A 12,530-nucleotide genomic window follows, 5' to 3' on the forward strand; every position below is an offset into this window, starting at 1 on the left:
GTATCGTCTAGGACAGCTTTTAGGAACGCTACATCATGCTCGAGCCTGACATTGTCGGAGTGAACCATGTTTGACAAACTATTAGCTTCCTCTTGAGCGAGCTCTAACCCGGTAAGCTTCTCCTTAAGCAATTCAACATCTCTCATAGCGTCAGATAGCTTTTTATCTGTCTCTTGTTTGCTCCTCAACGCAACCGACACATTCCTCTCAGCCGCCTCTCTTCCCGCCAATGCTGCTTCTAACTGCCCTTCCAGAATCCCATTTCTTCTTATAAGAGCCGTCATTTTCGCTTCATGGAATTGGTACACGCTTGATGATGACATTGATCCTCCAAATTTGATATTATCCATCTCCTGGAATATCAAGGCGCCATCGACATTTTCTAAAGGAAATGTCTCAGAGCATTGTTTGTGGAGATTTGATATATCATGGTTAGAAACCATAGAAAGTGTTTTCTCTTCTGTAATCTTTGCTCCTCCATTGTTCTCTTCTGTAGTCTGAAACCATGAGAAGAAATTGCATACGTTTAAAGGCAATTCAAGAACACCAGTGAATGCAGGTGAATCATGAACTAACTATATATACCCGAGGCACGGAAACTTCTTCTTCTGAGGACTTGGTAGGTTCGATTACCGCTCTGTATTCCTCTTCAGTGCTGAACTGTTTACGCAAAGAGACATTTCCAGAAGACGGGTTGCGATGATCTCCGAAAGCAATCTCTGATAAAGACCTTCTACCAGAGCCGCCATGCTCTTCAATGGCTGAAGCAAGTTTCTGTCTGGCAACTGAATCAATGAGCCTCTGTGAAGAGGCTTTGACTGATTCATCAGAGGTTATAGCCGCCGAGGGAGAAGATCGTTTACCAAACAGTAACCTGCCGGGGTTTTTCTTGGAAGTTGTCTGCGGATGTGTTGGCGATTCACTCTTGTTCTTGTCAACGATAAAAGTCTCAACCTTTTCATAAAAAAGTTTTAGACTTTGCATCAACGATTGAAACAAAAATTGTGAACAATGCAGCGGAATGATGAGGCTCGTACCTGATTAGAAGGATCTTTTTGAGCTCCTCCAAAAGCTACGAGAAAATCTTTATCTTTGTGTTGCAGAAGAACTAGACTAAATCCCTATACCAACCATATCACAAGACAACAACTGAGCTTTAACTGATAGCTGTTGAAAGAATATAAAAGTTTGTTAACTAAAAAAATGGGTATATTTCTATTTATCCACCTTGTTGGATGTGATAGAAGATTGAGAAGAGATGCTTGCCACAGACCACTCGACTTTTAGGATATCGAAGACCAATGTTTCCGCGTGTCCTACACAGAAAAAAACGCAAACTTGTAAGATCTGAGTAGAATCAGCAGTGTTTCAAGGTAGAACTTACTCTTCTTTCTGCTTCCACCTCCGGTTATATACCATTTAGTACCACAAAGAACTCCACAACTACCCGCTCTTGGAGAAGGATGGAATCCTCTTATCTTTATTCTTGACCATACCATCTTGATGACACCAAAAGATACAAGTGTCAAGAAACCAAAAACAAATTTCAGTTAATAGTAAAAAATATAAAAAAGTTGGTGTGTGTATTACGGTTTCAAAGTCGAGTGAGTATAAGTCATTGAGTGTTTTGTTCTTGCCCGAACCTCCAAACACAAACAGAATTTTGTCGTCGAATAGCGTGGCTACATGATGTGATCTTGCACACGGCCGTGTTCCTCTGGTATTGTAGGAAAAAAACCGTGTCACGAATACGCCAATAGGAGTTAAATGTAAACTGTCATCAGAAAAACGCTAAAAAAAACTAACGTGCAATTAAGAGGAAGCCATGTGGATGATTTGAGATCAAACATATGAAGATCATTTAGTTTCCTCTTCTTAGAGTCTTCACCGCCGAAAAGTATCAATACCGAACTGGCCCTCACCACTGTGTGACCATTGCGACTGACCTGCAATTTCTTCTCCATGTCACTTCACAATCCAAACCACAAAGCCACTAACTTCTAAAAATGTATGTTGAACAATAGAAACATACCGGTAAGTCTCCTTTTGCATCCATTAGCGACCAGCATTCTGAATCAGTATCAAATGCCCAAACTGCCAATAATATATAGACATACAACCACCAATTTAGGCAGAGCAAAAAACATCAAAAGTCTAGACTTTAGATTACAAAACAACTGTGTGAAACCTGAAACTCTATCACTGCAGGGATCTGTTTTTCCACCCACCAATAGCACTTTTTTACCCCAAGAGACCTAACAACGGATAAAAAAAAAAGCAATCAAAACCGAAATGTATAAAAACCAGAAAACATCTTTGCTCAAACCAAACAATCAATTACCAAGCAATGGCCTTTCCAAGCAGGGATCATGAGAGGAAGACTACTTGGCGATAAGTAAACTTTCGAAGGCACGGTGGACCATGTAAATGAATCAAATTTAAGCACCTGTAAATTGCAAAGCTGAGAATATCAAATATCAACCCCTTTAAGCTAGTGCTTGATACCTATAAATTGTTCTTTTGTCTTTTTACCTGTACATCATCCAACAAGCCATTACCAGATTCTCCACCAACTACTATCATTTTGTTCCCAATAGCTGCCGCCGCATGCTGCATAAAAGTAAACAAAAAAACAGTTAGTTCTTGAAAACAGCTCAGAAGCTAATGGAGTCGGAAAAAAACAACCGAGAAACTCAGTTACATTAAAGCGTGGAGCAGGTTTATCCCCACCAACAGGTAAGACCATCCAATTCTCAGTAGTCCTTGATGAAGGCTGGAAACCAACTTCATCAGAATAACTAGTGGCAGCCAGAACAGCTTCATTCTGCATCATGTTTCTTACAACAAGTCAATGTTAACCAAACAGTTTAAAACATATGTTGGTCTTCTTATATATATAACTTACACTAGAGTTATCAGCGCGTTTGATAGTTCGCAAAGGACTCTTATATCCTTGAACAGACTCCGCAAGCTGTACCTTCTTAACTCTGATCAATAAACATATACCAATTTTATTGTAACCCATGAAACGTATATACATGATTAAAAAATTGCTTCCAACCTAAAAATAGAAACCCCAAATCGAAGATTTCACTAAATAAGGACTAAAGAAAGGACCAATGCTATAACAATGTTATAAAAAAGGAGTTGCTTTTACAGTAAGCTTAAACAGGATACTCGCAAAAGGTGATTCGCTTATAATGTAAACAAAGAAAAAGATAAAAGAAACCTCAAAAAGTTCCCAACTTTGAGTAAATCAAATACATACCGAGAAACCCACAAAAAGGTGATAAGTGTAAAAAGAAGACTCAACCTGCCAAGTCTCATGCGTCTCTTAGAAAAGCTGAACATTTTCTTCCAATTTCTCAGAAATCCCCAACCCTAAAAAAAAACAAAAAAAAAACAAGCTAAATACATTTTCATCATCCTGAGATACCGAGAAAGCAAGAAATTTACTGAAATTGTAAAAGACGATACCTTCTTAACTTGTTATGAATCTAGGATTCAGAAGTTTACAAGCTGACCCAAATCTGAAAATCAAATTTTTCAGAGAAGATCAACCACAATGGCCATATGTATCCATAGCTCGAAAACGACGTCGTACTGAATCCTAGCAAAGCTGTCTTGGGGCCAGACCAGGGAAAATGATTGGAGGGGAGCCGGGAGGATTGATTTTAGCTTATTGGAAGTATATAAATTTGTTGTCTTTAAGCAATATATAACAATGGATGGGACCAAAGTTTTAGTAAACCAAAACAAAAAACAAAGCGAATCTTGTAATGTAAATTGTTTATCTGGGCTTACTTATTTTACTTATTAGGCGTTCGAGACTCGAGAGAGAGAGAGATGGGAACAACCGTTGTGTCATGTGTGTGTGGTTTTGGTTCGTTGAGTTATGGCGACATGTTTTGTCTGTTTCTGCGGAAAGTGTGATTTGAGTTTAGTGTTTAGTTTTAAATGCTCACGATTCGCGACGCCCTTTGTGGGTCCCTTAACTTCCCGCGACTTATTATACGACTTTTCGATATTTCTAAATCAAATGATCGAATCTATAATAGTAACACTACTATTTAGTATTTACTTTTCATAATATATAATAATGTTATTAATATAGTAATTTTAGAAGAAAAAAAATACTATGCAAATATCACTGATTTGTTTATATTTTAAAAAGTTATATGTATTCATGTAAAGTGTCATCCTAAATGGTGTTATTTATTAGTATGTTGGCTAGTTTAAAATTTTTGCTGTTGTGTAAAAAAAAAATTTTTGGTACAATTTTTTTATGCCCTCAAAAAATGTATTAAAAATTGCATATGCAGATTAAAAATTATTTGTTTTAAAAAAATTCAACCAATCAAAAAATAATATTATATAAAATAATATATTAAATTAATCTAAAAGTTGCGTAGAAATTTGATAATTTTTTATATTAAGAAACAATAAATATATTCTAAAACATCCTATATTCAATCTTGTTTTTTTTTCCTCGTTAAAGAATCAGTTTATGCAGATAAATGATTATTTCTTCATAAAAGTTCACATAAGTCAATACATATCTTTTTGTTAAAGATAACCTCAAAAAAAAAAAACAATAACACACTGATTATTGATCCGACGTGGACTCATGATATCACCATGTCACAGATCATAAAGATCATAGATGTGTTAAAACATTATTCTGCGTACACTTAACTTAGTGTTAAGTAAACTAGTTAATTGATATATATATTAAGTCAAACCCACAATGCACCAGCCCGCTTAAGCATAGGAATCAAGGATCCGCTTAGATGTAGACTCATGACCTCGTTTGCTCCACCGACCAACTCTCCTCCGATGAAAACCGCCGGAACTGCGGGACTACAACCTATCCGCAACAACGCCTGCTCAATCTCCCTCCCTCTAGATATCTCATCCAGCTCGTACACCGCTGGATTCGCTCCGAAATCGCAGAGCAAAGTTTTGATCGTGTGAGACATACAACACGAGCTCTTGCTGTATATCACCACGGGTCTCTCCATCACCATCTTCGTTATCATCTCCATTGCTCTTTTTTATATGATCCAACAAATTTAAATTCTTAATTAAGGTATATGAATCACTATGTATATACTCTTGTAGATTAGAAATATTTGTAGAGATTTAAAGGAAAATGAAACTCGTGATCCTACTCGGAGAATAAGGGTTGTGTGTAATGTTGTGTGAATATTAAATATGTGAGAAGTGTTTGTTTATATAGAGGCAGTCAAGACCATGTTTATTGGATTAGATGGGGAAAAGATGTTTGGATTTTGTTTCTAACGATATCGTGTCCGAAAGCGACACAACTTCAATTTTATTTTGGATCACAATGTACAATATTGAGAATCTAATAATTTTTTGAACTTATCATCTTTTCTTTTCATTTTATTGTCCATTCAGGGCATTTAGACATACTTAATTATCCTCGTCATGGCTAAAAGGTGAGAATGTCCTTCGTACGGTTCCATAAAGCGATCTAGTCGATCTCAAGTAATATCAATAACCTAAATGATTAATTAACTAAAGAGAAGTATAGGTTAAAAGACAAAATTGGTACAGCGAGTAGTTTACCTAGGCCGATGTTTTGACCCAGCATGTGCACTTATAAGCACATCTACCTTTTGAATCTTTTAAAAGTTCATACACTACAGTAAGGCGTTCCGCAAATCCATCATTCATCTAATATAATGCCATTAATTGTTTCCATGCACAATTATTTAATTAGGTATATGCTACCTTGTCGTCCTTGGATGATTAATTAGCATCAAAAAAGAGATCATGAGATTTGGATCACTTTAAAAATTCGACTTAAGTTAATCTAGTTAGGATACTCCAATTAATCATCTTATAGTTTCATGAACCAAAAATTTTGACTTTTATGTTCCCTGCCATGATAATGTAATATATGTAGAAGGTTGACGACTTGAAGTTAAATTGGATTTCTTGCATATGCATTTTCTTATTCTCTTCAAAAAAAAAAAAAAAAAGGAATATGTAAAGCCTATCAGGAGGCATCTTATGAGTTGGAGAAATAGTTATCCAAAATAGGGGTTCTTTTTTCCTTAGGCCACGTCCCCTTCTCCTCCTACGTGAGGATTCTATTCTCGACTCGCCACTTCCACATTTTGCAACTCACACAAAAAAAAAAAAAGTTCTTTTGTAATAATTGTAAGTGAGAAGAAGAGAGAAAGATTCACATGTGAGCTAAGCACATGTGCTTTCATAGTGACTAACGAATTTTAAGGACAACGAATCGAGAATACGTATGAAAGTAAACACACACTTGTATAGTTACTAGAAGTAAACTCGCATCATCCGACATAACTTTATAATAATTTTAACATATTTTGATTTATAAAAATATTTAAAGTTTTATATTTTGTGTTTCGATAAATTATCTTATGTTTGTTATTTATTTTGTTTCTAAATAAGTATTTTCAGTCACTTAAAATGAAGTGAATATTGATTAGTTAAGCATTAAACTGAATTTTTTTGTTAATATGAAATGTTACTTTAAAATATTTAGTTTGTATCCCATAAAATATAGAGCTCTTCATGTTTTGATGCACAATCAAGATGTACAAACATTTTTTACGTTGGGAGAAAAAACATTGATTACGTATATAATAAAATGCGGCTGAGCATGGACATTATGTGTTAGTTTGTCCGTTTTTAACATAATATATAAAACATCAATATCTTCAAAAACCAGACACCTCCTCTTCTTGAGCCGAAACTCATGCTCTTCCTTCATTCTCTGTGTAATTAATTTCATTAATTAGATACTAAAGGTAGCAAAAATAATTTTGCTATTTATATATTACCAGCATGCTTTACACATGCTTAAAAGTTTTATTATTATAATTTGAATGTTTTCGCAATAAAATATTTTAATCTTAATGAATTATACAAATGATTTCAAATGCATTTGTGTTCTAGAAGTAGAATTCTTTGTGTTTCTTGATTAATTGCATTTGGAAAGAAAGTTCTTTGTTAGATATTTCTATATTTTTATCACGTACTTTATATCTATTGAACATACTAAATGCAAACTGAATTTTAGTTTAGAATTGAGTAAAAATATGTTATTAATATGTATTGATATATTATTATATCAAATAAAATTTGCTTTTTGTGTTATACTTTTCTGTTTAAAAATAATATATATATATATGTGTGTGTGTGTGTGTGTGTTGTATTATACTCAAAATGACCAACGAAAAAGAGTAACATACCATCGTATTATCGAGTTACTTTTTTTAGTGCATAACCTAAGAGAACATAAAATAAGTGTTTACCAGATAATGGAAGAATAATGGATCATCAACAATCGATCTTGGCTAGGAAAAATAATGGAACATATGAAAAGAGAAAATAAGTGCATATATATATATAGTATAACCCAAACAATAATGTTGTGAAAAGAAATCAGATGTTAATTAGATTTTTAAAAATAAGAATTAAGATTAAATTGTGTAAGAAAATAAAAACTGAATTTGGAAGAATCACATGGCTTTGGAACCCATATCAACTTATTTATTTCAAAACCTACAAATGTCACATAGAGAAAAACGTTAAATATTACAAAATTTAGAAAATTATGTGAGAGGTAGAATATAGTGTTTGATGAACACTTTGTCTAGCTATTTATAGATAAATTTGTAGTAGTATGAGAGGTTTTTTCAGTTTTTTCTGAGTCAAACATCATTTTCTGGGAGTTATGGTTACATTTCAAATAATAAATATACCATTTTTTGTAAAACATAAATTATATTGCAATTAATACATTAAAGTGTATTCATATGATGAAAGATTTGTTTTGAAATTTTTCAAACATCATGAGAGACTTGAGAGTAACATTTTAAAGAATTAATATGCAATAAATTGTGTTAATGATTACTATTAAAGAAAAATAAACTATCATACTGTTTTATATCTTGAAATTATTTTAGAATAAACCGATTTGATCTTTTGGCATAAAAACTGTGAAACAAATATTATAATTTTTTTGTCAACAAATATTTATTATAATATTATAATATTATTATAGCTTGAAATTAGTAAAGAAATTAATAATCATCACATTATATTTTTCCAAAATTATGATATTAATATTTAAATCTTTAATTATTGAAAATTTATCTTTTCCAAAATAATAATATTAATATTCAATTTTTTCTTATTTGCAAAATTATAATATTATGGTAATTATATAAAATATTGGTAAATGATACCTATGCGAAATTATAATGTTATGGTAATTATTAAAATATTGATAAATGATATCAATATGTAATTACTAAAAAGACATTGCATAAATGTTTATATATTTCTTAGTACATATATATCATTTAAATTTAGTGAATATGATAAATAGTGTATGTAATTTTGAGAAAATAAATTAAAAGAATTAAGTTTTTGAGAAGTGAGAACATGTGTCATGTCGTTGTGTTTTGCAAAGTTTGGAGAAAACTTTCTCATATTATATAAGATATGTATATATGCCCTCGAGGTCCCTTTTTTCACAGGCTTAACATGCGGTTTAGTAAAAATTTCCATTTCGATAGTCATGATTTAGTGGTTATCTAGCTAAACATACAATCTAAACGTTTTCATATGATATTCATTATTTAGAAAAGCAAAGGACGATGAGAGAGAAAACGCTCTCGGGCTCGTCCTCCGAGAATCCAAACTCTCACCTCTTTCACCTCTTTCGATCTAAGATCTACTCTTACTTCGGTAGATCATGATGATTGATGTTTTTTGCTTTCCTAAGTTCAATCTCTGCGTGTATTCTCACAGACGATGATGACATGCCCTTCGGAGCTGCTGAGACTGGCCTTTTAATTGATCTACCTCCCATCTCAGCATATTATCTTGTCACCACTTGTTTGTACTCGGGATTGCACAACACTAAGTAAATATCGATTTTAGAGGGAAAGAGTGAAGTTTGTTCTTTATTAACGATAGGAATGCGAGGTCGTCACTGAAACGAGTCAAGATCGTGCTCGTCAGTTCACAGGAGAACTAACGAGTGAGTCACGACGAGCTCGGAAGCTAACAGAAAATTATACAGAGAATAACAAGAGTTTTTAGACGCAAAGTATTGCTCTCGGGGTATTGTATGCGAGTCCTCCCCCTTTCTCCAGTGAGTACTGTTTCTTTATATAGTGGACTGTAGACCGAGGGTCTTCTAGGGTTCCCATCGTGAATTCCCGAGATTGCCCTTTACGGATTATTAATGACTTTCATCCAATTTTGTCGGGCCGGAATCGCGGAATTCGTCTTGTTGGGCCGAGTGGCATATTGGGGCGCAGCCCATGTCCAACAATAGTCCCCCCTAGTCCGGAGAGCGTCAGTTTTTCTGCGATCGGCGGGCATGCTTGATTTATTTGTAATATGCCTGCTCGGCGCAGATTGTCCCAGATTGCTTCTGGGAAATGAAATTGTTACAGTGACCCTTCTGTAATTTCTTCTGGGCTCGTTTTTCAAGAGACACTGGGAAAAATCCTTTGGTCTTTTATTCTGAATGCGGTTTTCAATGATATCCCCAAAAAAAGAGAAGAGAGTCGCGGATTGAGATGATGGATTTGACAGTAATTTTTCCATTTTATTTACTTATTTATGCACCTTCTTCCTTCCCATTTTCTTCACTTGCTCCTTCCTCTTCATAAAAGGTAATTTTTTCTCTCTCTATTCTTTTTAACTTTTGCGTTTGTGTTTTTTCTCTCTCTCTTTCTCTTTATTTGGCGAACGCAAAGCCCTATCCGATCATCGTCCCTCCCACTCGCGAGATCGCAATGGTCGGCTCAGTTCCGTCTTTGGATCCAGATCGGCAAGGGTTCGTTGCTGGCGATTTCGCTCGTGATCCGGGGAGGCTTGATCGGCTGCAACCGACGTCTTTAAGAGGCGCTAATGAGCTCGGCGATGTTGGCGTCGATAGAGAGGGTGGCAGGCCCGATGGGTTTAGCGAGATCGAGGATAGTCCGGCGGAGATCGGTGAGATCAGAAATTGGCGCCGATCTGAGGAGATTAGTAGAGTCGAAGGTCGGTCAATTGGTTTTGAGATCGGCGGAGCAGTTGAGACGGGAGATCGACGGAGGGGTGCGAACGAGGTCGGCACATCTCTTCAGTTCACCCTCGGCGATACTAGTCACGCCGGCGGTCGGCGTATTATTCCTGAGGATGGTCGTTGTGAGATCGACAATGTTGAGACGGGAGATTGGCACAATAGTGTGCTCGGCACAACTATGCTCGGCGGCGACGAGCTTGGCACGATTGATCTCCGAATTTCGATTGGTTCCGACTTTGATGAAGGCGACGCTGATCTTATGTGTGGAGGTCTCGGGGTTTCGGTCGTCAGGCGATAAGGTCCCAAGCGAGAGAGATCGGCGAGGGGGTACAAACGAGGTCGGCACAGATGGCATGCCCGAGGTCGGCACAGGGGACGAACCGGGGATCGACATGGTTGAGGGTACTGCGACCATTCGTCGAATTGATGGGATCGGCAGTCTCGCGAGCAGGATGTCAGCTCGGCGAATAGATGATCCTGAGGTCGATTCCGACGATGGTGATGCCGATCTCATGAAGGGTAGTCGCGAGGTCGGCCTTTTGTGCAGAAAGGAAGGTCGTCCTTCGACGAGCTCCCGAGTTCTGACGTATACGCGTGGTAAGACTCTTGCGGGGATCCGACACGCTTTCACGAGGGAATCTGGTATCGGTTATAAGAATGCTTCCGATGATGTTAGTGTTGACATTGGAGCAGAGTGTGGAGATTTTGATAGTTTGACTAACGACTACGATTTCGCTGATATTCTCGAATTCAGCGAAGATAGCGACAATGGTTCCGGTGGGAGTCCTATGGTCGTTGTCCCGGCCGAGGATACTGGTCCTCGTTCAGCTGTTTTGGGTCTTAGTGCTGCATCGATTGGTGACAGTCTTTCAGCCGGTCTGGCAGATCTCGGTTCTTCGTTGTGCACATCAGATACCATTGCCGAGATGATGCGGTGGTGTAAGATGCCCGAGGGTTTGGTTTTTCGAGTTCCTGAACCCCACGAGCGTCCTTGGACGCCTCCAGCGGGTTTTATTGCCCTCTATGAGCATTATTTTACTGATTGCGGTCTTTGGTTTCCTCTGCCGGAGTTTTTGACGTGTTACTGCGCGAGGCGCAAGATAGCTATCTCCCAGCTTTCTGTGGGAGGTATCCGCAACGCAGCTGGTTTGGCGATACTGGGTACCGATTGTGGCGTAGAGGTTGATGTACATTTCCTTGAGGAGGCTACCAGGTTTACGAAAGTTAGAGGTAGTCCGGGGTACTTTTATACTAGTGCTAAATCGGGTTATCAGATCGTCACCGGAGCTGAGAAGAAGATTCGTCATTGGCAGCGTTATTTTTTCTTTGTCAAGCTAGATGAGACCTCGGTTGACAACCTCGATATGTTTTACGCTACTGAGTGGAATATGGTTCCCGGTAGCTTTGCTGTTTCTTATCCTTACTTGTTGATTTTCTTTGATTGGCTTCTAACACTTATCTTGTTTTTGTTGTTGCTTGCAGAGCCTGTCGTTCGCTTGCGTGCTCATCCTCCAGGTTTTTTCGACAATCTCAGGAAGATCAGAGCGAGAGGGGCGATTGATTGGCCTTCGATTACTCAGAGATCTCGTGAGTTTCATGCTTATTCTGTTGTATCGATTGTTGCTCTCCTCGGTGGTTATTGGGTCGTCACACTTTTGTTTTCCTTTTTAGGTCTACCGCGCTTAGGGATGGGAAAAGTTAACACTCGACTTCCTCGATACGCCGATCAGTTCAAGAAGGCCGTTGATGCTGGGTCTTCTTCGCGCGCTGCCGACACTGAAGTCGTTGACCCGTCAGCCGACGGAGATGTCGATCTGCGAGTTGCAGGAGATTTGAGATCGACGGAGGTAGCCGCTACCCGCGCCGACAAAAGGGCTGCCAAGGTTCCTGCTGTCGTTCCGCGTGCGCAGAAGTCGCGTGGTGAGGCTTCTGATGCCCTAGCGATCGTCGCCGCTGATTCTGGACGTCCTACTCCATCGAGGAAGAGAGCTTCTCATGGTGAGGTGGTTGCTCCCGATCCCGAATCGTCCAAGAGATCTAGGAGGGATGGCATACCGCGCGACACCACTGAGATGATGATTCGTTCTCCTTTTCTTACAAGACAAAGGATGAGTTGTTTATCAACAACGCTACTGCTTGTGGCGAGCTTGCTAGCAAGGTTCGCGGCTCCTTCGACCCGCTTCCCTCTGTGGGTTCTCTCTATAATCCCGAGTTGTATCGGTCGTGGGCTCGGAAACATTTCCAGGTTAGTATTTCTCTTTATGTTCTTGATTTCCTTTTCCCAATTATTATCTTGATTCTTTATTTCTTGTGTTTCAGGATGGTGGTGGCGTGAATCATATGGTCGTCTCGTACGAGCGTCGCATTGCCGAGCTGGAGAAGCAACTTGCTGATTCTCGTACCTCTGAACCATCGAGGAGATCGGCTGAGGAGCTTC

General features: G+C 37.8%; 3 protein-coding genes across 5 annotated transcripts in view; 1 reads left to right on the top strand and 2 right to left on the bottom strand.

Annotated features, from left to right (window-relative positions):
- The window catches only part of LOC104735921 (acyl-CoA-binding domain-containing protein 4-like), a 4,769-nt gene extending 870 nt beyond the window's left edge, over positions 1-3,899 (bottom strand). Inside the window, exons 1-16 of one of the 3 annotated variants that reach the window (XM_019234905.1) lie at positions 3,805-3,899; positions 3,478-3,705; positions 3,269-3,381; positions 2,906-2,987; positions 2,702-2,824; positions 2,533-2,610; positions 2,342-2,446; positions 2,189-2,255; positions 2,033-2,094; positions 1,807-1,946; positions 1,591-1,717; positions 1,385-1,499; positions 1,228-1,316; positions 1,038-1,121; positions 586-954; positions 285-497 (exon numbers count right to left, since the gene is read on the bottom strand). In XM_019234905.1, coding sequence (XP_019090450.1) covers positions 285-497; positions 586-954; positions 1,038-1,121; positions 1,228-1,316; positions 1,385-1,499; positions 1,591-1,717; positions 1,807-1,946; positions 2,033-2,094; positions 2,189-2,255; positions 2,342-2,446; positions 2,533-2,610; positions 2,702-2,824; positions 2,906-2,987; positions 3,269-3,351 — 1,737 coding nt within the window. In that variant the 5' untranslated portion in view covers positions 3,352-3,381; positions 3,478-3,705; positions 3,805-3,899. Of the gene's footprint in view, positions 1-284; positions 498-585; positions 955-1,037; positions 1,122-1,227; positions 1,317-1,384; positions 1,500-1,590; positions 1,718-1,806; positions 1,947-2,032; positions 2,095-2,188; positions 2,256-2,341; positions 2,447-2,532; positions 2,611-2,701; positions 2,825-2,905; positions 2,988-3,268; positions 3,382-3,477 lie in introns of all 3 variants that reach the window. The other 2 variants (XM_019234904.1, XM_019234906.1) reach the window with 2 other exon arrangements.
- LOC104735922 (monothiol glutaredoxin-S2-like) lies at positions 4,505-5,196 on the bottom strand. Its single transcript, XM_010455810.1, has one exon. It carries the CDS (start codon positions 5,043-5,045, stop codon positions 4,737-4,739), a length of 309 nt encoding a protein of 102 aa, XP_010454112.1. The 5' UTR covers positions 5,046-5,196; the 3' UTR covers positions 4,505-4,736.
- Positions 10,447-12,428, top strand: LOC104738041 (uncharacterized protein At3g60930, chloroplastic-like). The gene is made up of 4 exons (XM_010458278.1): positions 10,447-11,491; positions 11,576-11,680; positions 11,765-12,338; positions 12,413-12,428. Exons 1-4 carry the CDS (start codon positions 10,447-10,449, stop codon positions 12,426-12,428), a joined length of 1,740 nt encoding a protein of 579 aa, XP_010456580.1.

Source organism: Camelina sativa, chromosome 13, assembly GCF_000633955.1.
Source record: "Camelina sativa cultivar DH55 chromosome 13, Cs, whole genome shotgun sequence".
Taxonomy (NCBI): domain Eukaryota; kingdom Viridiplantae; phylum Streptophyta; class Magnoliopsida; order Brassicales; family Brassicaceae; genus Camelina; species Camelina sativa.